This window comes from Anabrus simplex, chromosome 7 (genome assembly GCF_040414725.1).
Source record: "Anabrus simplex isolate iqAnaSimp1 chromosome 7, ASM4041472v1, whole genome shotgun sequence".
Classification (NCBI taxonomy): domain Eukaryota; kingdom Metazoa; phylum Arthropoda; class Insecta; order Orthoptera; family Tettigoniidae; genus Anabrus; species Anabrus simplex.
The window spans coordinates 173,645,794-173,668,649 of record NC_090271.1 but is presented as its reverse complement, the minus strand read 5'-3'; the positions used below and the strand labels follow the sequence as shown (position 1 = coordinate 173,668,649).

At 39.8% G+C, this 22,856-nt stretch overlaps 1 protein-coding gene across 2 annotated transcripts in view; it reads right to left on the bottom strand.

Annotated features, from left to right (window-relative positions):
* The window catches only part of RabGGTa (Rab geranylgeranyltransferase subunit alpha), a 155,518-nt gene that overhangs the window by 132,089 nt on the left and 573 nt on the right, over positions 1-22,856 (bottom strand). For both annotated transcript variants that reach the window (XM_067151459.2, XM_067151460.2), the window contains exons 2-3: positions 21,536-21,646; positions 3,460-3,584 (exon numbers count right to left, since the gene is read on the bottom strand). In XM_067151459.2, coding sequence (XP_067007560.1) covers positions 3,460-3,584; positions 21,536-21,646 — 236 coding nt within the window. The remainder of the gene's footprint in view (positions 1-3,459; positions 3,585-21,535; positions 21,647-22,856) is intronic.

Below are 22,856 nucleotides of genomic sequence, written 5' to 3'. Positions count from 1 at the left end.
TGTCTTACTCCTCGTAATACTAGTTACACCCAGTTCAACAAAGCTCTCATGTAGTGTACTAATGCTTTCCCTATCAGAGCCATCCTCCTTTAAATTACCTTTTCTCTGCCAGAAGTCCTTTAGACTCACACGCCTGCATTTGGGTGTTGTGTCTCTCGCAGAGACAGCAGTCAGCTGCCGCTGAAGGTCACCATGGCTGCACTCCCTGCTGGTTGTCTCTGAGTCAGCTTCTTCCTCTCTCTGTCCTCTTCGATTCACTTCCTGGTCACCGTGCACTGTTCCGTGTCCTGTTGATCTCCGCTGCCTCGTGCGTTCACATTCCTCATCGGCCAACATACTCTCTGTGTTGGACATATTCTTTAACTGTTCCAGAGACCAAGCTCTAGTCCACTTCCCGTCACCCACCACTAATTTGTTACCCCTTAGGTAGGCGATTAGTCCCGAACGCCTAGCCTTTCCCAGATGGAACTGGAGCGTTTCCTGGTTCCTAAAGGTTTCTTTCTCCAGCTCCTGCTTGATCCATACCTTTTCATCTTTCAATTGGCATGTACTGTCCAAAATCTTCTTTACCAATAGGGTTGAAACGAGCTTCACTTTCACTGGTCTCTTGCCTATTGTCATCCCCATTCGCTGAATCTCGTCAATGTCAGCTTTTCCGCAGTTGATCTTCAACCTCTCATTTACTAGCTCTAGCACTTTAAATACTAAGATCTTCTTTAGCGTCCTCAAGCAACCTTTATATAAAAATATTTTTCTTACAAGTTTCCTGCTGGAGCTTTTTCTCTTGCCACCTCAATTCTTTTTTCTCTTCTCCCATTCTCTTCATTTTATCCCTCCAACTTGATATTTCCTTATTGCTCTGGACCACCAGGTCTGTTATCTTTATTAGCTCCTCTTTCATACATTCCTTTATTTCTCTCAGTTCACTGGCTTGTTTCTGTAGGAGCTCTCTTGTTTGTTCTGCTTGGCCCTTGATAATTACCCTTATCTTCCCCATCTCTTCCCATCCAACTGTACAACCAAGACTGAGTCGAGGGTTCATTTCCACCCCTCCACTGACCAACAGCACCGCCATCAAGATTGAAATAAGCCCCACTTGCTGTATTCCATATTACGCCTCTCGGGCCTGCATCTACCATTCCAACAATCTATCGCCGCCCGGTACTGTTCAATCTATCAGCATGTCAGCACTCACTCAATGTACAACCTTCCTCTTTGCATGCACGATTACAACTAGTACAGCACCTACTTGTCAGCAGTGTCTATCATCATTATTATTCTATCCTCCATTGAGTAAAGCTGCAGCCAAACAAATTTTGGACCCATTTCTTTCTTTTATGTGTACTGTATCCAAGTCACTGCTTTTCATGTGTTTCTTAGACATATATACGAGGGCTGTAAATGAAGTAGTGGCAACATTGTCCAGACATTCACAGGAGATCAGGCATATGCAAACAGGATATGGGAGCGGTCAGGTGGCGCTATTGTAGATGTGTAGTGTGCATTTGACGGGCATCCAGTTGGGAGTGTTGTTGCTGTGTGGCATTGAAGTGAAGAGTGTCAATTTCACTGTTCTAAAACATGTTTTCAGAAGGTGATCAGCATTTGTGGATTAAAATCGAGGTTTTCCGTGGCAAAAATGCATCAGAATGTTATCAAGGATTACGTGAAGCATGTGGCAAGAATGCATCACTGTATAGGACAGTTGCGCGATGGGCCAAGGCGTTTTATGTGGGTCGGAATGAGACTGTGGGTTTGCACCGCACAGGTCAGCTGTCCATTCCTCAAGATCAGACTGACACTGTGAGTGGTTTCATTTCCATAGACCATCGATGGACTGTCTGGGAATTATAAGTAGAGATTGGTCCCAGTCATCAAAAAGTATGGCACATACTGATGAAATGTCTTAACATACTGCATCCCATTGGGTTCCACATAAACTCACCAGCATACAGAAATGGCACCGGTATGCAATGGCTAGCATCCATCTGGACAGATAACACAATGAAAGAGACACATTTCTGCAGCGGACTGTCGCCATTGATGAGACGTGGGTATGAGCCTACGAGCCAATATGTCAATTGAATTAATGGTGCCACCCAGGTTTGCCATGTCCACAGAAATTTTGACAGGAACCCAGTCGGGTGAAGCTTATGCTGATTGTGGCATATGACTACGCGGGTGTTATTCTTACACATGCTGTGCCTGAGGGACAAACCATCAACAGTGACTTCTAATGCCAGTTTATGGAGCAACATCTGCATCCGGCTATGCAACGCAAACGTCCATGTTTACTGCGAGACGATCGTCCTATTGTATTGCATGACAACATACGGCATGATATAAAAATTGATTCCCATAGGGAACATGAAATATTTGTCCTGAATGAGTAAATTTATAATACCAATATAATGGTCCATTATTGGACATTATAAATTTTCCAGCTAACTCATTCTTGGTTGCCTGCGTTTTGCCCTCGTGTGCTAGGCGGGCTCATCAGTTGGTACTTAGCACACCTACCCAGACGCATGGCTAGTGCATACCGTGGAGGCCACTGCATAGCCTACTTGGAGCCACCAACAGTGCCAATGCACTATGACAGACTATGTCTCATTTCCAATAATTGATGCCTGCCTGGCCATCAGATGATATAGATGTTGATTCCCATACGGAACATGAAATATTTGTCCTGAATGAGTAAATTTATAATACCAATATGATGGTCCATTATTGGACATTATAAATTTTCCAGCTAACTCATTCTTGGTTGCCTGCATTTCGCCCTCGTGTGCTAAGTTGGGCTCATCATTTGGTACTTAGCACACCTGCATAGCCTATGCAGTGGCCTCCATGGTACGCACCAGCCATGCACCTTGGTAGGTGTGCTAAGTACCAACTGATGAGCCCAACTTAACACACGAGGGTGAAATGCAGGCAACTAAGAATGAGTTAGCTGGAAAATTTATACTGTCCTATAACGGACCATTATATTGGTATTAACATACGTCATGTCGCAAACAATGTCAAGCTCATATTGCAAAGCATTAGGTCTTGGAATACCCACAGTACTCACCAGACATGAGTCCTTGTGATTTCGACCTGTTTCCAAAAGTTGAATGAACCCCTCCGAGGCCGATTTCCTGATGTGGCAACTGTACTCTGCACAGTAGGGTGCTCCATCACTGTCATCAACAGCTACCAGTCCCAAATGGCTTCCCGACATTTGGCAAAAGGTAACAGACTTTTGCGGGTGACTACATTGAAGGAATGTAATGCAACTGTACTTGTTAGTTCTTTAAATATTGCGTTCTATTAATATTGTCACTACTTTATTTACAGCCTTCGTATGTTGCTCCTGCTAGCCTTCTTACCTTAGCTTTTTTTTAGATTCTGTCACCTGCATGCTCCAACTGCAAATCATAGCTATTGTAATACGTACAGAAAAATCTCAGTAAGTACCTTTGTTCTCCCAAATGCAATACAACTTCTCTTCTCAGGTTCCAAAGAGTATAAATATCAGGATTTGCCGAAAGTAATTGACCTGATATTTCAAGAATTTCTTCATCCAATAGTCCATCCTCTCGCTGGAATCAAAACATTATATTGATAGATAAATTTTTCCACTATTTAGAACAGCCATACATGGTTTACATATCTCAGGAAGTGCAGTAAAACTTAATGAAATGTCAGGTTTTCCAGTACTTTGTCTTGCTTCAAAACAAACAAACAAACAAACAAACAAACAAACAAACAAACAAACAAACAAAACTGTGGTGCAACAGTCCTTTAGGGCCTTGACCTGCCAAGATAACTGATGCCCAGCCAGTTGACCTGGACATTCTTGAATACACCTTTAGATCCCCGTGACATCATCCTCAACAGTATTGCTTGGGTCTCTTGCCCCTCATATCAAACAGCTCCTCAGTTGGCCTCGTGAGGTTGAGCCCCTCCTCAGGTCTTACTAGAAATCAAACCCAGCACCCTCATTTTTACCTCCTCCATATGGGAAAAGCAGAAGAGACTATCATGTCAAGTATATAGGAACATGAAATTATTTGTCTTACCAGGGATGTTTTATAATGTTCACTACACACTGAACACACAATAATGATTTCTCCTACCATTTTATAACTAACTGTGCAAACAGAGAACATTTTGAATAATTTCATGAAATAAATTATAAAAATAGTATCCTCGGCTATATAACTTTGTAAAAGTTCATGAAATACCTCAGAAGCTTAAGGCTGTCCAACTGTATTAGTAAAGTATATTTTAATAATTTTTTGTGACATTTCATTAACTGGAAAATGTTTGGAATTGTCTAATACTGACAAAACTAACTGCATGTAATCGTTATGATTACAATAATCGAATAATCTCTACCCAGTTGGTGGTCATCCATGTGTGAGAGAGAGGAATATTCATCAATTCATTCATTCATTCATTCATTCAAAAACTGTAAAAATAATCCAGAGTGAAACTAGGCTTGTAAAGTAAGTATACCAGGGATTCGATATTCACTATGTACAGTTTATAAACTTCATTGTTGAATATCGATATTGATGCTATACCCAAATAAACTGAGAGAAATTCCACCTTTCAACATACAGTATAAGTTATATATTATGTTGTCTTAAAGAGAAATACAAATATTTAATTTGTATTGCAAGTACATGTTTTGTCCCCTTTTCATTGGGTATCTTCAGCTTAAGAAGATAAAATAACATTTGAAATGGCAGTAGACATATTTAACATAAAATTAATAAACATTTTAAAAGTACTAGAAACATTGGTGTGTAACATGCAGCATTGGAGTGCAACAAATCCCAAGGAACTTTATGAGAGGCCCCTTCATTCGGATCGTGTAACAGTATGGTGTGCCATATCAAGAGTGGGGATCATTGGTCCATACTTTCTTCAAGAAAACAGTCATGCTGTTACTGTCAATTCAGACCGTTATGTGACAATGATCCAACATTTCTTCTTACCTGCTCTCCAAGAAATGGATCATGACAATGTGTGGTTTCAACAAGATGGGATCACAGCCCACACCTCCAGGGTTTCCAAGGGTGTTTTCAGAGCAGCCTTTCCCGAACGACTGATCTCCCTGCGAGGGGACATAAACTGGCCTGCGTGCTTGCCTGATTTAGCCTCCCCGATTACTTCCTATGGGGTTATCTCAAGTTCCTAGTTTACAAAGATCGTCCCAGCACCCTGGAAGACCTATGGTCGATATGCTTGAAAAGGTGACTCAAAGTTTTCGAAGTCAACTGAATCAGTGTACTGAAAATGGAAGGCGACATTTAACAGACACTATGTAAATTCAAATTTCCAATGTTGTGTGGTAGGCAGAAAATAACAATAAAGTTGAATGAAACATGTAGTGTGTTTTATTGCATTTTCAAAACAGGAAGTTTCCACGCCCCATCCTGTATTACATGCCAGTAAATCTACCGACATGAGGCTGACATATTTGAGCACCTTCAAGTAACACCAGGCTGAGCCAGGATTGAATCTATCCATTTGGGCTCAGAAGACCAGTGCTCTCCTGTCTGAGCTACTCACAGCCTTTGTATTTTTAACTTCATGTAAAAAGTTCCTACGCTACATTGTGATCTTATCAACCATCAGGTGACTTCATAAATTGAGTATGAATAATACACAAGAATTTTGCACTAATTAGGTGCTGTAAAGTATTCATCTAGTTTTTAACTATGAATTCAATGCAGATAAACCTGAAAAAGAAGGGATCACAGTAAAAGTCACTGAATTCACTATGTGAGTAATGCTATGTCGATTTAATATACTACAAAAATGGGAACACATTGTTTTATACAGCTTTAATTGCTGTTATTGTGAAGTGATTTCAAGAAAATTACAATTTAGTAACACAGAGTTGTTGAAACTTTCAGCTTCAGATGCAAGGAGGACTGATTTTTTTAGGCCCAGGCCTAACTATTGGAAGATGACATGGTTTGAAAGGCATCGTTGAAGGAAACAGCATGGATACTTATGTAGTACCTTTAAGGCACATTATCCATGGGCAAATCTCATTCCAATAAGGTACGCAAACAGCAGTTGATTGTCTCATGTATTCACTATTATACAGGAGTATATCGATCAACACAGAAAGGTGATGTCAGCAGACTCTGACCTACCGTCCTGATAATAGCAGCAGAGAAATGACGTAATAAATATTTAGCAATTTGATTTCAAAATGGGCGAGCTTCCGACTTGAAGGAAGAGGGTATATTAGAAATGTGCGGCAGAATCCGTTCGAACACCCATGAGAGTTCAGCAATAATAAAGTAGACATCATTAACATTTGTGTTGTTGAATAAAACCAGTTACTGTGAACTGTACTTATGTAAGTGTTCAACAAGAAGTAGTCATCTTCTGATATTACATGAATTACATGTCATTCATCAACTCACTTTGCCCAATTCCTCGTCTGTTGTGAGCATACTCGAGTTGCCTCGTTTATGAGCTCTTATACTTGATGCATAAGATTCTCGTTGCCCCACTCATGAGCAGAGGTGCAACCTATGAATAATGAGCGAGTGTAATATAGGTTTTGACTGCCTCTATCTGCACTAGTTCTCTAACTTTCTCATTTCTTTTCTTATCCATTTTTGTAACTCCTGTTCTACTTCTTATATATTTCATCTCATTGGCCTGGATCCTGCATTTGTCTCTTCCCTCATTATCCAAGTTTCTGAAGCGTACATCAACATCCAGTAAATCACTCTTTTGCTGTTGTGGGGGACATATTTACTTCACACTGTATGTATGTTTAGTCATCAGCCCGAAGGCTGGTTGGATCCTCAACAGTTCTGCCATGAGCTGTCATAGATGGCCTAGGCATCACTGAAGAGGCGTACTAGGGAAATGAGGAGTGAGGTAGTTTCCCGTTGCTTTCCTCACCGAGCCAGAAGTTGCTATTACATATCAGTCTGCCAAGCCCACAGAAATGCAAGCACCAACCGACCCTATGAGCAACAGTTTCACACCATTCATGGCAGGGACTGGCTGCGTAAGGAATGGCATTACTAGCATCGCTCATACCTCAGTCACTTTCATTTTGTCAAAGCCAAGGATAAGACAGAGACAGATCAATGAAAGTAACAAAATTGCTCTAGCACATACCAGAAGACTTAGTGCAGTGTAAACACTAGGTAAGCTTCTAAAATTTTAGATCGTTTCTTGTATTTACCTGTAATAAACTTCTTAATTACTTGAAACTTTCCAACTTCCTCAGCTGATCCCTACCAATCATTACTCCAGTTGTTGGTCTATTCTTATTCCTGGTTGTAAGTACCAAATTTAATTCCATATCCTTGTACTAGCCAGGGGAAACTCTGCTATGGTAATGGAGTAGACTGTACAGCTAGTGACTCAATGCCAAGAGTCACCTGACTAACTGAAGGAGCCAACGGCTTCGGGTGGAGCAGCTCTCTTATAGGAAGGATGGTCCCCCAGTGTCTGCTCTCCATGTCAGGGGCAGCTACTGGTCCCCAGGTGACATTCATGCCCAAGGCAGAGGGGACAAACAACCCATCTTCAGGGTATTGAAGATTTGTTGCCAAAAGGCCAAAAGAGCCAACCGTGAAAGAAAATCCTCTTCTGTGACAAGCCTAGCGAGTCATTAGAAGAGTAACAGGAAATTGCTTTCAAATGATAAACAGCCTCAGAATGGTTAAAACGATTACGAATGCAGACCTTACTTCCAGTGCCCCTGGACATAATGACAACTCTTCAGGGTCTGATTCTAGTATAGCGTACACAAGAAGAAAACCCAAAGTAAGACTAAGAAATATATGATGTAATGGGATTCTGAATATACTAACATTTAAAAAATCAAAATCAATAAATACTGATCTGCATTCAGGGCAGTTATCCAGGTGGCAGATTCCATATCTGTTGTTTTCCTACCCTTTTCTTAAACGATTTCAAAGAAATTGGAAATTTATTGAAAATCTCCCTTGGTAAGTTATTCCAATCACAAACCTCCCTTCCTATAAACAAATATTTTTTTTTTTTTGCTAGGGGCTTTACGTCGCACCGACACAGATAGGTCTTATGACGACGATGGGATAGGAAAGGCCTAGGAGTTGGAAGGAAGCGGCCGTGGCCTTAATTAAGGTACAGCCCCAGCATTTGCCTGGTGTGAAAATGGGAAACCACGGAAAACCATTTTCAGGACTGCCGATAGTGGGATTCGAACCTACTATCTCCCGGATGCAAGCTCACAGCCGCGCACCTCTACGCGCACGGCCAACTCGCCCGGTTATAAACAAATATTTGCCCCAATTTGTCCTCTTAATATTATGATCTTTCCTACTTTTTAAACCCACCACTCAAACTTATTCGTCTACTAATGTAATTCCACGCCATCTCTCCACTGACAGTCCGGAACATACCACTTATACAAAAGTATTTTATTGGTCCACCTATTCAATACTATCCACTTTTATGTGGTTACATTTATATACGAAGTATAGCTATAGAGTTTTACGGTACATGTTTGCCTTTCTAGAGGCCATATTCAGCCTTTTCCATACACTATATCAAGTAAATGATATTACATCAGTCTTGGAACTAGTTTCAGCCACTTAGTGGTCATCTTCAGCCAAATAAAAATTAAACAGATTATATGATAACTAATATATATGTATACCAGACAAGGACAATGTTGCAAGAATAATTATAACATTAAAATACATATAATACCAAAAATGATGGTTATGATCTTCTTGTCATAATATGATGTCTTTAAGTAGACTTAGGACCTCAGGCAAAGAAGTAAATCTCTAATGTCTGATGTAGAACAAGCACTGACTTGCTGGAGGGAGCAGGCAGGTCATGTAAACAAAGGAGTGGATAGGGACTAGTTTCAAACTTCTACTGGGTCATCATCAGCCTCAATGTACGGTTCCATGGCTAAATGGTTAGCGTGCCAGCCTTTGGTCACAGGGGTCCCAGGTTCGATTCCCGGCAGGGTCGGGAATTTTAACCATCATTGGTTAATTTCCCTGCCACGGGGGCTGGGTGTGCTGTCTTCATCATTTCATCCTCATCATGACATGCAGGTCACCTACGAGTGTCAAATCAAAAGATCTGCAACTGGCGAGCCGAACCCATCCTGGGATCTCCCGGCACTAAAAGCCATACGCCATATCATTCTTTTTTATCAGCCTCAATAATTATAACATATTATTTACAGTATTGAATAGGTGGACCCTCCAATCTTTATTAATAGTGATAATTGTCAATACCTACGGACCATAATGAAATTAATTTCACGTGTATACCACGGCGGCCATTCATGGTTTCCACCATAGATTCTGCATCCTAAGAGGATATCACCAGCCATCAACTCATTATTTGTGTGCTCTCTGTAGTCAGATATACAAACAATATAATATTTTGTCTTGTCAGGCTAGAACCAATTCTTTCGCATTCTATGCAGATGATAGAAATTTTGAATGATTTGTGATATTTTCAAAGACAGTGTGTTAAATAAATATTTAATAAATATCCTGTTCTATGTGCGGTGATATTTATCAAAGAGACTACCAATTTACACTTACACCGTCATTTTGCATTTTTGTAATCCATTGTTTTTCTTTGGAATAGTTTTCTCTGAACAGTGGGCTACTTCTCTAGAAGAATAAAACCTTATCAGTAGGGATCCCCAGTTTTGTTTATCATTACACTATATTCTTCTAAAAAGAGACATAAGGATGACATTTTAAAACCTGGACGTTTCTGTACTGATCCAAATTCAGCTACAGCCGCTCAAAAATGGACTCGCTGGTATCGGATGCACAGAGCTTTATTTCAAGCATAGATCCACCACTTGACTGAAGTCATCAAACTAAATATGCTTATCAACTACAGTATATCTCTCCCAAAGTCTATAAGTTCATGAGTAATTGTCAATCTTACAATGATGCAATATTTATCTTAGAAGCGATTTTCATAAACCAATCAACGAGGTTTTTGCTAGGCACAAGTTAGCGACTCGCCAGCAACAACCGGATGAATCAAGTGACCAAGATCATCAGGCATTGAAGCTTCTAGGCACGGATTGTCAGTTACAGCTGATAAAAATCAAGATGACTTTATTCATGATGCCTTCATCAGCAGCCTACAATCTACAGGCATCCACCAACGAAGGCTAGAGAAATCACCATTAACCTTGGGAGAAGCTTATGATGTGGCTCGCTCTCTCGAACTGGCACATCTACAATCCTTGTCCTTTTCCTCACCTTCGACTGTTAATGCTGTCACTTTCCAACCAAAGACTCAAATCCTGCTTCATATCAAGTAGATCAAGGCTCTGTACATACTGAGTCACGTGAACATGACCTTACATTAGCTGCCATCAGTGGGAAATGTTATTTCTGTGGGAATGAGAGACACATACTGTACGTACTAGGTGTCCAGCCAGAAATGCCACTTGTCATAGTTGTGGTACATGTGGGCAATTTTTTTTTAAGTATGTAAATCCAGCCCTCCTTGAGGTCATAAAACTGAATGTTCAGATGGGGTTGTTGGGTCTGTGAGTCTCACCACAAATCGTGACGTCATCTAAGTATGCAAAAGTGTCTTTGCAGATAATGTCGTCAATGATACTTTGAAAAGCAGCAACTCCATGGGTGTCACCAAAGGGTATTCTTGTGAATTGATAGAGCTGCTCACAGGCTTCAAATGCGGTACTGTTGATCTTCATCAATTACAGGGATTTGGTGATACGTGCCTCACTGCCACTCCAGGTAGGTTAGAGAAAAACATGGTCCCTGCAACGGTTAATAGAAAGCAATGTAGTGGCTTTGGTAGAAGTTTTATTAATGAGAAGACTGCACAGAGATTAGGAGGAAACATCCCACCTTCTTCGGGCAATGTGTCTCTTGCCTCAACCTCTTTCTGGTCAAGTATCGTTGGACAATGTAACGTTACTCTTGGGATACTACATCATTACTACAAGAATGTGGAACTTTATCTTCTGCCTAATGTTTGTTCTGATATCATCATTGGCCATGATATACAGTACTAGGAAAGCATTCAACTCTTCAGGTAGTGGAGATATGAGCCCTCTAACTATTTTTAGCCTTACTGTAGCCCATGTCTGGCCAGCTTTGTTGTTTTCCAATCTCAAGGAGGACTGTAAGCTCAACACTGTCAAATCACACTGCTTCTCTGATAGTGATGCCAAGTTATAGAAGCGGAGGTGACTTGACTCTCAAGAGAGGGCATTGCCGAACCCAGCTTTTCCTTCTCAAAGAACTCCACTGAAATGATGTATGGTTTTTAGTGTTGAGAGTATCCGAGGACAAGTTCGGCTTGCCAGGTGCAGGTCATTCAAATTGACTCCTGTAGGCGACCTGCAAGTCGTGATGCGAATGAAAATGATGAAGACAACACATACACCCAGCCCCTGTGCCAGCAGAATTAACCAATTATGGTTAAAATTCCCAAACCTGCCAGGAATCGAACCCGAGACCCCTGTGACCAAAGGCCAGCACGCTGACCATTTAGCCATGGAGCCGGACGAGAGATCCATTAGTCGTTGCAAAAGGAAATCAGAAGAAGTAATAATAATGTTATTTGCTTTACGTCCCATTAACTACTTCTGCGGTTTTCGGAGACGCCGAGGTGCCGGAATTTAGTCCCTCAGGAGTTCTTTAACGTGCTAGTAAATCTACCGACATGAGGCTGACATATTTGAGCACCTTCAAATACCACCGGACTGAGCCAGGATCGAACCTGCCAAGTTGGGGTCAGAAGGCCAGTGCCTCAACCGACTGAGCCACTCAGCCCGGCAATCAGAAGAAGAGAATGGTCCTTGATCATTCTCAAACCATTAATAGGTTCACATTATTGAATGCATACCCTTGCCTAGAATCAAATATATAGTAAACCAAAGAGATCAGTTATGAAGTATTCAGTAGAATGGACCTTCAAGGCACGTATCACCAAATCCCTGTAATTGATGAAGATCAACAGTACCGCATTTGAAGCCTGTGAGCAGCTCTATCAATTCACAAGAATACCCTTTGGTGACACCCATGGAGTTGCTACTTTTCAAAGAATCATTGACGACATTATCTGCAAAGACACTTTTGCATACTTAGATGACGTCACGATTTGTGGTGAGACTCAGGAGCAGCATGATGAAAATCTATGGAAATTCATGGAAGCACCTCTTAAACACACCTGACACTGAACAATTAGAAATGCTCTCTAAGATCAATCAGATTACTTGTGTACCAAATCACCAATAAAACCGTTAGACCTGACGCAGATTGGCTAGGACATCTAGAACCTCTAAGAAACCTGCCCTTACCAAAGGATGCTGTTACTTTAAGAAGGTCTCTTGGAATAGTTTCTCATTATTCCTCTCTCATTCCGAGATTCATGAATAAGATCGTACCTCTTGCATGTTTGACCTTCCTGCTCTCAAATGAAGCAATTCGGATTGTAGAAAATCTGAAATAGAGAAATCTGCCATAATATGCATTGATTCTGAAATTCTCTTCTCTGTAGAAACAGATGCATCAGAGAGCGCTATTGACGCTACTCTGTTACAGTCCACTTATCCTGTTGCTTTTTTCTACAGAGTTCTGTCAGGCTCAGAATTGATACATTCATTGGTTCAAAAAGAAGATCAAGCCATTTTGGAATGACTTAAAAAATGGTGACACTGTCTGATTGGTAGACACTTCAGAATGATAACAGATCAATGATCAGTCTCATTTATGTTTGATAATATTGTCATGAAAGAAAAAAAATTAATTATTTTGGCGAATGGAGCTAACCTGTTTTCAGTCCTGGAAAATCAAACGTCACTATCGATGCCTTTTCACGAATTTGTACTACTGTCTATAATCCGATTGGAAAGCTTACTGAAGTATATTTCTCAATCTGTCATCCTGGCGTAACACGTCTTTATCACTGGGTTTGCAACAAATATCTCCCATACACTCTGGAAGAAATACGTCGTGTGACTGCTTCGTGCAGTGTCTATGCCGTACTCAAACCCAGATTTAACTGCCATCAAGGAGTGCTGATTAAGGTGACCTCTCCATTCGAAAGACTCAACATAGACTTTAAAGATCCTCTACCATCTACCACACAGAGCCAATACCTGGAAGTTATCATTGACGAACACTCAAGATTGCCTTTTGCTTTTCCTTGCCAGAATATGTCTTCGTCTACTGTTATATCAAAGTGGAAACAACTCTGCACTATTTGGAACTCTGGCATACATACACTCCGACAGAGGAGCTTGCTTTATGTTGCAGGAATTGAAGGCATTTCTTAATTTTCTGGGTGTGGCCTCCTCCAGTAGAACCACTGCCAACAATCCTGCTAGAAATGGGCAGGTGGAGAGGTATATTAGCATATTATGGAAGACAATTGAGTCAGGCTTGAAATCACTCAATCTGGAAATCTACACAAACATGGAGAATGTATTAGCCAAGGATATTGCATGTGGTCTTTATAGGATTAATTTTTTAAGTGATGTATTCTTCAGCATAATAGGGTTGTGATTGTGGTTATTTATATTGATTTTTATACGATACTATGTTATCTGTGTTTTCGTCAGTATATTTTTTGATATAATCTTTTCAAATTGAATGTGTGTACATCTTCAGTCTGGGAAGCCATATTTGTTTATTTACTTACAGTGCTTAGTTACCATAGCACTTGAATGATCAGCTGGTGATCACGTAAGTAAGGTTAACCGAAGTTTGTATACCTCTGCTGACACATCATACATTGAGATGGATGATTCAAACAGAAGTAATGTTTCAGCTAATGACAAAAGTAATTCCTCTCAGCCTGTGTGTAACCATTGCGGGCAACTGTTTAAGTCCACTTGGGGGGTCAATATTCATATCTCAAAAGCACATCCGAATGAGCACCGAACACAGCTAGTGAATAGACAGACAGCTGGGGAATCGAACCACCAAGTAAATACTGAAATAAATTTAGGAACATCTGTAGAACAAGTGCATGAATCTAGAAAAGAAATAAAACAACAAAACACACATAACTCGTACTACCAAGAGCAAATGGTGATATGGAGGGAAAGGCTACAAGGTGACATCAATGATTCTGAATTTTTTTTATTTGTAGAAGACTTTCTAAAGTTTCTGTCCACTGCAATTGATTTTTTGCCTGGGCCTAAACACCCAGCAAGGAAATTTTACGAGGCGTGTAAAAAGAAATCGTATGTTAATACGGAAAAAGGATATAAACAAAGTTCAAATCCGCAAAGGTCCGCTAATAGGGATAGAGAAAAAAGACGAAGTAAATATTTATATCAGTTGATTCGATTTCAGTTCCACAATCAACGTAGGAAAGCAGTTAGAACTCTCCTTCATTAAAACAACGAAAGATGTCTGATTAATTCGCAACATGTATATGGCTATTTCCATGAAATATTAGGACATGAAAATAATTCAGTGAGAGAAAATTATCCCCCAAAAGTGAGTGAAGCTACACGAACGGTTTACAATGACACGTTTAATGATGTTATATCTAAAGATGAAATACAGTTTGCAACAAGTAGAATTGCGGTGGACACTTCACCTGGACCAGATTACGTCATCATTAGAGCTATTAAAAGTGACATCGCTTCCGAGACAATTGCCACAATAGCCACTCGTATGCTTCAAATAGGACAGGTACCACTTTTTTTAGAAAAGCAAGAACCGTTCTTATACACAAGGGAGGTGACCCTGATGACATTGCAAACTGGAGACCAATCACAATATTTTCTGTTGTTAGGAGAGTAATTGAGCGAGCTCTTGATAAACGCCTGAGAGAATACGTTGCTTTTAATCCACAACAACGGGGAATTATATCTTCAGCCGGTACACATATCAATACTTCTACACTCGATTCGGTTTTAAATTCCGTGAAACTGAACAAAACTGATCTAACAGTGATTTTTCTAGACGTCAGAAAGGCGTTTGACAACATTGGGCACCTTCATTTACATGAGACCTTGAGGACATTAGCAATACCTGAGAAATTAAAGGAACTAATAGTTAATCTCCAGACAGGAAACACTACAAAAATAGAAACTGTAACTGGAAAGACAGCCATCTTAAGCCTAAAAAGGGGTGTTATGCAGGGATCACCTCTTTCTCCCTGTCTCTACAATCTAGCGACAGATCATATTTTAAACGAACTAACTGAAGACTCTCTCACAAGCCACTATGGATTTTCTTTAGTATCGCATCTTCCACCTTTAACGATCATGGGTTTCGCTGATGACTTGGTTGTCATAGGAAATAGTCTAAGAGCAGCACTTGAGCTCTCGAATATAGTCACAAGGAGATTTCATGAAATAGGGCTTTATATCAACCCAATGAAATCTACGGCAATCTGCATCAAACGCGGAAAGTTAATCGAAGACCCAGCTGAATTTAAGAGCAATGATATATCGAGTTTGCGACGTGGGGAAACAATCCGCTATCTGGGAGTTAACTTTTCAAATGAAATAATTTTTCAACCTACACAGGAGCTTAAAAAATTACAGAATAAAATGGAGAAATTTGTTTCTTCTCCACTATCACAGGCTGACCAGAAATTTAAAGTAATAAACACAGTTATATGTCCATCTCTCATATACCCATTCCAAACTATCAAGCCAGAGAAGATTCCAAAAAAGTTCCTTGCTGATACAGACATACTAATTCAAAGTGCTCTTAAGGAAATTCTTCAAATACCTGGAGACATTCCTAATGGAATGGTCTACACTGAGAAAAAATATAAGGGGCTGGGACTCTTCTGCGCCACTTAGGAAGCTCATCTTCAGCACATTAACATCTGTAAGGTACTATTAAGCTCAGGTAACGAATACATCCGTGCTACAAGAAATCTGAAAGAAGAAATAACTCTCTCACTACAGTCCCTCAATGTCCCTCCATCTGACAATTTGCTGCATCCACGCCTAGAAATAACAGATGCCAGGAAAGTGAGAAGAGTACTGAGAGAAAGGGCATTCAGTGAGTGGTGTAACTTGCAGCAGTTAGGAAGAGGTGTATGTTTGTACAATGAATATACTCCTGCCAACTCCTGGATTCGAGACCATCAAGGCTTATCATGTAGTGAATGGCGTGAAGCAATTAAGATGACAGCAAACATTTCAGCAGTTAGATCGGTACCAGGAAGATCTCAGAACGATTCCCTTTGTAGGCGCTGTCTCAAGGAGAGTGAAACTCTTGCGCATGTTCTGGGATCTTGTCCTCATGGTGAACTTTTAAGGAATACGCGTCATCATAAACATTCACTCATTAATTGCGGCAACGCTAAAAGACCATGGTTTCCAGGTATTTGAAGAGGTTCATGGCTTAGCGGACAACGGAAGCCACAGAAGGATTGACATCATTGCTTTCAAGAATAAGAAGAGAGGTTACATCATCGACCCCACAATTCGCTTTGAAAGCCATAAGTCGCAGTCCTCAGATGTTAACCTATGTAGAGAAAAGGAATATTTACTTACCAACAATTCCTTACTACAGGGAGAAATACCAGATAGAGGAAATCGACATAGTAGGTCTGATGATTGGAGCAAGGGGAACGATTCCCGCTTTTGCCGCTAATTTCTGGAAACAGATGTCTCTGCCAGTTACAGCGTTACGGGAGATTGCCATCATAGCCTTAAGGGGCTCACTGATAATTCTAAGAAATCACTGTTACAATTAGGTTACCTTCAACATTTATCAAGTACAGTATATCTATTTATCTTCTAAAAATAAATGTAAAAGTATACTTTGTCGCAAGGCAGCCTCTACATGAGAGGAAGTATTTCATAAATAAATTTTTAAAAAATACATTTGGTGCGGTCCCTGCTATGTACAGCAACAAACACGACTCCTCACAAACATGTTTTCGACTCCTTCCTGGCTTCTCACTCCTAGACTGTTTTCTGATAAGGCATGATGGAGCTTCTAAATATGAACTGTTAGTACAACAGGTGACTTCTTCACAGGGATGCTGAAAAAGTGCATGTTCGTCTGCTTGATGGGAAGGCAACAACTGTTTCTACATGCAACTTAACTCCTTTGAAAGACTTTGGCCAAAGTGCCCCTCTTGAGTAGCGATATACTAGGGCCTGATGCCAAACTTCAAAGACCTCCAGAAGAAATAACTTCAACTGAAGGAGATGGTAAAACACCACCTGATCCTTCAAAAATTAACCAAAATGAGGAAGGACTAGAACTTCCAAAACCTCCAAAACCTACAAGAAACAGACAGCCCCCTAAGCATCTTGAGGATTATATCCTCAAATAAATTATGGAGTGAAGAATGTGGCAATATATAGACTACCAATTTACACTTACACCATCATTTTGCATTTTCGTTAATTAATAGTTTTTCTCTGCCGGCGCTGTGGTGTAGGGGTAGCATGCCTGCCTCTTACTCGGAGGCCCTGGGTTTGATTCCCGGCCAGGTCAGGGATTTTTACCTGGATCTGAGGGCTGGTTTGAGGTCCGCTCAGCCTATCCAAAATTGAGGAGCTATCTGACGGTGAGATAGCGGCCCCGGTCTAGAAAGCCAAGAATAACGGCTGAGAAGATTCGTCATACTGAGCACATGACTCCTTGTAATCTGCAGGCCTTCGAGCTACACAGTGGTCACCTGGTAGGCCCAGACCCTTCAGGGCTGTAGTGCAATGGGGTTAGGTTAGTTTTTCTATACAATCTCTTATTGTTTTCTCTGTGAACAGTAGGCTACTTCATTAGAAGAATAAAACATTATCAGTGGGTACCTCTAGTTTTGCTTATCATTACACTATACGCATCAGATTATGGCATAACTTAAATATATAGGCCCTATATAGTCTCTACAATCTTAAATCCTACTTTTCCTCTCTTGAACATCTAGCTTGGGATATGAACAAGAAATCACTGATGGATATACAAGGATTAAAGCACTAATAAACAGATTTGACTCCACTGACAACTACCAGGCAAGTTATCTCATTCTTCATGTAGAGATTACAAAACAATGTTTCTGAAATCTTGACATTCATTTATTTCTATTAACACTAGGACAACATCTATTTTTAACTACCTAGAACGACAGCAGTGATCATTTTGACTGCAGTAAGGAAAAGTACAATACACATTACACAGAACTAAAACAACTTGTTTACAGTATCGGTACTTATTAGGTTTCATCATATTTTTAAACTGTTATTTCAGTTCCTTTGCTAAATTGTTCCAGTTGATTTTTACAACGTACACAACATTTTACAATACTTTACAACTACGCCTCCATATTTTGTAAATATGGAAGTACAATACTTGCTCAGAACCCAAACATTATGTTTGCAGTATTTAGGTTCCATCACATTTTCAGTATTATTTCAGTTCCTTTACTACATTTTACAGTTTACACATATTTTAGAACACTTTAAAACTACATAACACTATTTGTGTTTCAGAACAAGATCATCATTTATGACATCTGTTATTGTTTATCATGATCAATCATACACTTTTCGCAAGCACATCAGTTACTGCTTGATTTACCAGCGACATATTTCTCGCAATAAACTTTCTTGATGCAGCATTCTTGGCATTTTTCACAGGTGGGCTTGTCACATGATGAACAGAAATCTGGTATTTTGTTGCGGCAGAATGAGTGAATGTCCATGGTGGAAGTTATCAGCGATCCGGTCACATGGTAACAACGATAGATGTGCCTTAGGTAAAAGCAGGCTTCTGTGATGTAACAAATGAATGTTCAGAATGAATGAAAAGCCTTACATCTGATATGTTTTTGATAAATTTTGGACATGCTCTATTGGTGAAAAATATCTAATTCCCTCCATGAGAATTTATAATTTTCCACTCGGAATTGCTAGGCGGGCAATAATTCTATTGTGGAGATTTATCTTTATCAGACTGTGCCTCTTATAAGGGCTTCTGATAAGTTCACCTGCTTACACCCCAGAGTCAGTGGGTTGGGACTGACACATCCCACTCTGACGAGTCTAGTGTCAGACCTAAGACGAAACGCTGGTTATTAGAGCAAATGCCTGAAAACCTTACATCTGATATGTTTTTGATACATTTTTGACATGCTCTATTGGTGAAAAATATCTAATTCTCTCCATGGGAATTTAGAATTTTCCATTTAGAATGAGTGCTTGCGACGTTTTTTTTACTGGTGGTCTCTGAACCACAAGGAAGGGTTGCTGGACGCCTCTTGATCAAAGTGTGGCGATCTTAGTTCATTTATGAGGTTCAAAATAAAGCATCTTAGAGAAATTTCCAAAGAATTGCTTGCGCAAAATTAAATTCAGGCATTTATAGCTGCAAAATCCAGTACATTATAGAAGATGTAGACAGGCCATCGTCTCGATGCTGACCAAGTAGTGTGTAAGTGGCTCATTTCTTTAAGAACATCCACTCCACATTTTGTAGAGTTGTAAAATATCACAGTTACCAGATGCTTTCTGTCACTGTCAGATATTTCAACCTGCTTGTGCATGGTAATCAGGATACAAACATTATTTCTTGGTTTGCACCAACAAACAATACGAGTTTTTTTGTTCGTTGACCAATATCCTTGACGAGAAGCATTCTCCACTTGTGTCTTTGCAAATTGGTGGAAGTTATCAGCGATCTGGTCACATGATAACGATAGATGTGCCTTAGGTAAAAGCAGACACTTCTGTGATGCAACGAAATTGTCATTTCTTCCCTTATAAAGAAATGGCTCCATGAGCTCAGAACCACATGCTCGCCAAGTTGAGTATTTCTGAAACCGACTTTCAACCTATTAGGTCGTGTTACGTACATTTAGTACATGTTGAAGAGATGTTAAGTACAGAACAAAAATGGCCAACCAGACACCAGTGGGATCCGAACCCACAACCTGTAGCTTAGATCCTTTCCAACAGAACAAAGATGGCCTAGGCCACCATAGCTCAATTGGTAGAGCAACCGACGCGAAATCGGGAGGTTGTGGGTTCGGATCCCACTGGTGTCTGGTTGGCCATTTTTGTTCTGTACTTAACATCTCTTCAACATGTACTAAATGTACGTAACACGACCTAATAGGTTGAAAGTTGGTTTCAGTTACAATGCGGTCGTGAAAATTCAATATTCATTGAGTATTTCTCTCCCTTTCTTCATTTTTTCCCAAGTACATGAAACCATTCAAGAAGTATTTGGTTTCAAGGTCTGTAGCCAACCAGAATTTCAATCCAAACTTATCAGGCTTATTTGCCATGTATTAAATGAATTTACAACACGCTTTACATGGCAGGAGTTGTTCATCAACTGTGATGTATTCACCAGCTGTAAAGCTCAGCTGAGAGTTTTGAACAAAAGGTGATCACAGTTCAGAAGCTAAAGCAAATTTGTCATAGATAAGCCGAGCTGAACACATTGTTTTTCTGTCAAACCGGAGAAACCTAAGAATTTCCTTGAAGCGGTTATGTGACATGGTTTCGGCAAAACACTGGAGGTCTGTTCCTTTGACCACATGTCGTTCACATCTATAGAAGAATAATGCATTGCTCCCATTGTGTACACTAAAGCTATGAACGCTTCAAGTTCTACCAAAGAAATGTCCCATGAATCTGACTCCAACTGTCTGCGAGTTTCACCAATGATACACTTTTGAATATGCTTCAGCAAAGATTCTGAAAACAATGGATGCCACGATAAAGCCTCACTGTCTCCAATATGTCTCCTTGCATATGGAGTAGGTCCTTTCTTATCCTTCATGACGTTTTGTACACCAAATCTACCTCTTACAGAACCGTCTTAATTCTGTATTTTCCACTCAGTTTTATCGGAAGTGCGAACATTGGCTGGTGTGGCTCACTGGAACCGCCACCATCACTGGAATTCTCACCGACCTCTTCAAGGAATGCAAGGATTCATCAAGAGTCAGTCCCTTGTGCCTAGACATTTCAGAACTCCAACAAACTGCAGTTCCAGACTTTCCAATGAAACTTCGAACCATAGAAATTTGAAATTGAAACACGAGACACTGCGCGTGTGAGGGAAAGAGACAGAGAAAATCTATAATGACTGTCCGCTGAAAAACGTGACAATAGATGTTTGAATTTGAAACAAGTGACAATGCGCACGCGAGGGAATGAGACGGAAAAAAATCGATAATGACTGTCCGCTGAAACACGTAACAACAGATGATTAAATTTGAAACAAGTGACACTGCTAGCATAAGGAAAATAGGAGAAAAATCAATAATTTCTATCCCCTTACGGAGAAATTCATGGCGGTCATTTTGACCATTCTCGTCATTCAAGATAAAACATTGATTTATTCAGTTCCAATGAAACATTCAAAAGAAATATTTTGTATGCTTAACAAACTCTGAAACTTGAGAAAGGTCATGAATTCTCAATGCGAACGTATTAGAAAGAGCTTTGCGGTCAAAATGAACACTCCCGTCGTTCTAGTGTCAATGTAAATTAGAAAACATGGAAGTTCTCAAGTAATAGAATGGAAAAACTACTTAAAATGTGTACCTTCTTAAACAATTTCTCTATTCCTGCTCGATACAATTTCACCTTTTTTTCACGCTCTTTTCGCTTAACTTCCTGTTGTTCTGCAGTCGTTCGTGTTTTAACTCTCCCATGCTGAAAATATCAAAATGCATACCATTATGTACATCCTGTTATACAACTATATTCTTAAGTAATGTACACAAAATTCACAAATGGCTATGAAAAATACACTTAAGTTTTCAAAAAATTTCTAGGAAGCCTATAAACGAGGTTTTCTATTGGTTTTACGTCCCACTAACTACCGTACTTTTCTGGTTCTTGGAATTCTGTCATGCAAAATTTCATTCCTGAGGTACGTATTACAGATAACATTTACTTCTGCAGATGCGAGACTGGTGTACTTGAGCACCTTCAAATTCTATCAAACTGAGCTGGGACAGAACCCGCTAACTTGGGTTCAGAAGGCCAGCGCTTCTACCATCTGATCTACACAGCCTGACATAGTGGTTCACTGGAACATGATCAACAACAGAAACACAGCAAGCATTTCAAAAATAATTATTGTTGTGATGTTCCTTCTAATGTTATGTTGTAGCTACAATCAATACGGAAATGAAACTTATAGATTATGAGGTGAAACAATGTCATAAAGAAAGTGGTATGATAAACAAAACCTCATCTGATTAACCATGTTCAGTGCACATATCAGAAAATGTACCGGTAGTGCAAAAGTGGAAATTTGAGCAAGGAAGTCCACCCAGGTAAGAAAAGAAGTGTACTATTACACTGCAAATAACAAACTGCAGCGTGTGGTGAATTTTACATGAAAACATGAACTTTTGCCAATATAAAATAAGTTGTGCAACATATCTGTAATGAAGATAAAGAGGATACACTTAGAACTGTGTTACCTGATACTGCAATTAATACATAAACATCAGACACTGATGAAAAATCTTTTCATGAATGACAAAGTGTATTTCTGTATCAATGAGGCTATAAATAAACAAAATTACAAAATTCTAGCAATATTCATCCACAAGCTCTTCATGATCCGAAAGTAGCAGAGTAGCAGCTGTTATAGACTATCAAGATAATTGGAGGGCCGATAACCTCAATGTTAGGCCCCTTTAAACAACAAGCATCATCAAGATAACAGAACTATATTTATTTTATTTGAGATACACACATGGACTGGACAAAATAATGACCAACATCATCGACGCATACAACGAAGCATTCAAAGCGGTGGAGCACATCTAAGGGGCGTTTGTTTTTGAAACTGAAAGGTTTTATTAAAATTCCAAGTACTGTACTTTAATCAATGAATCAATCACTACTG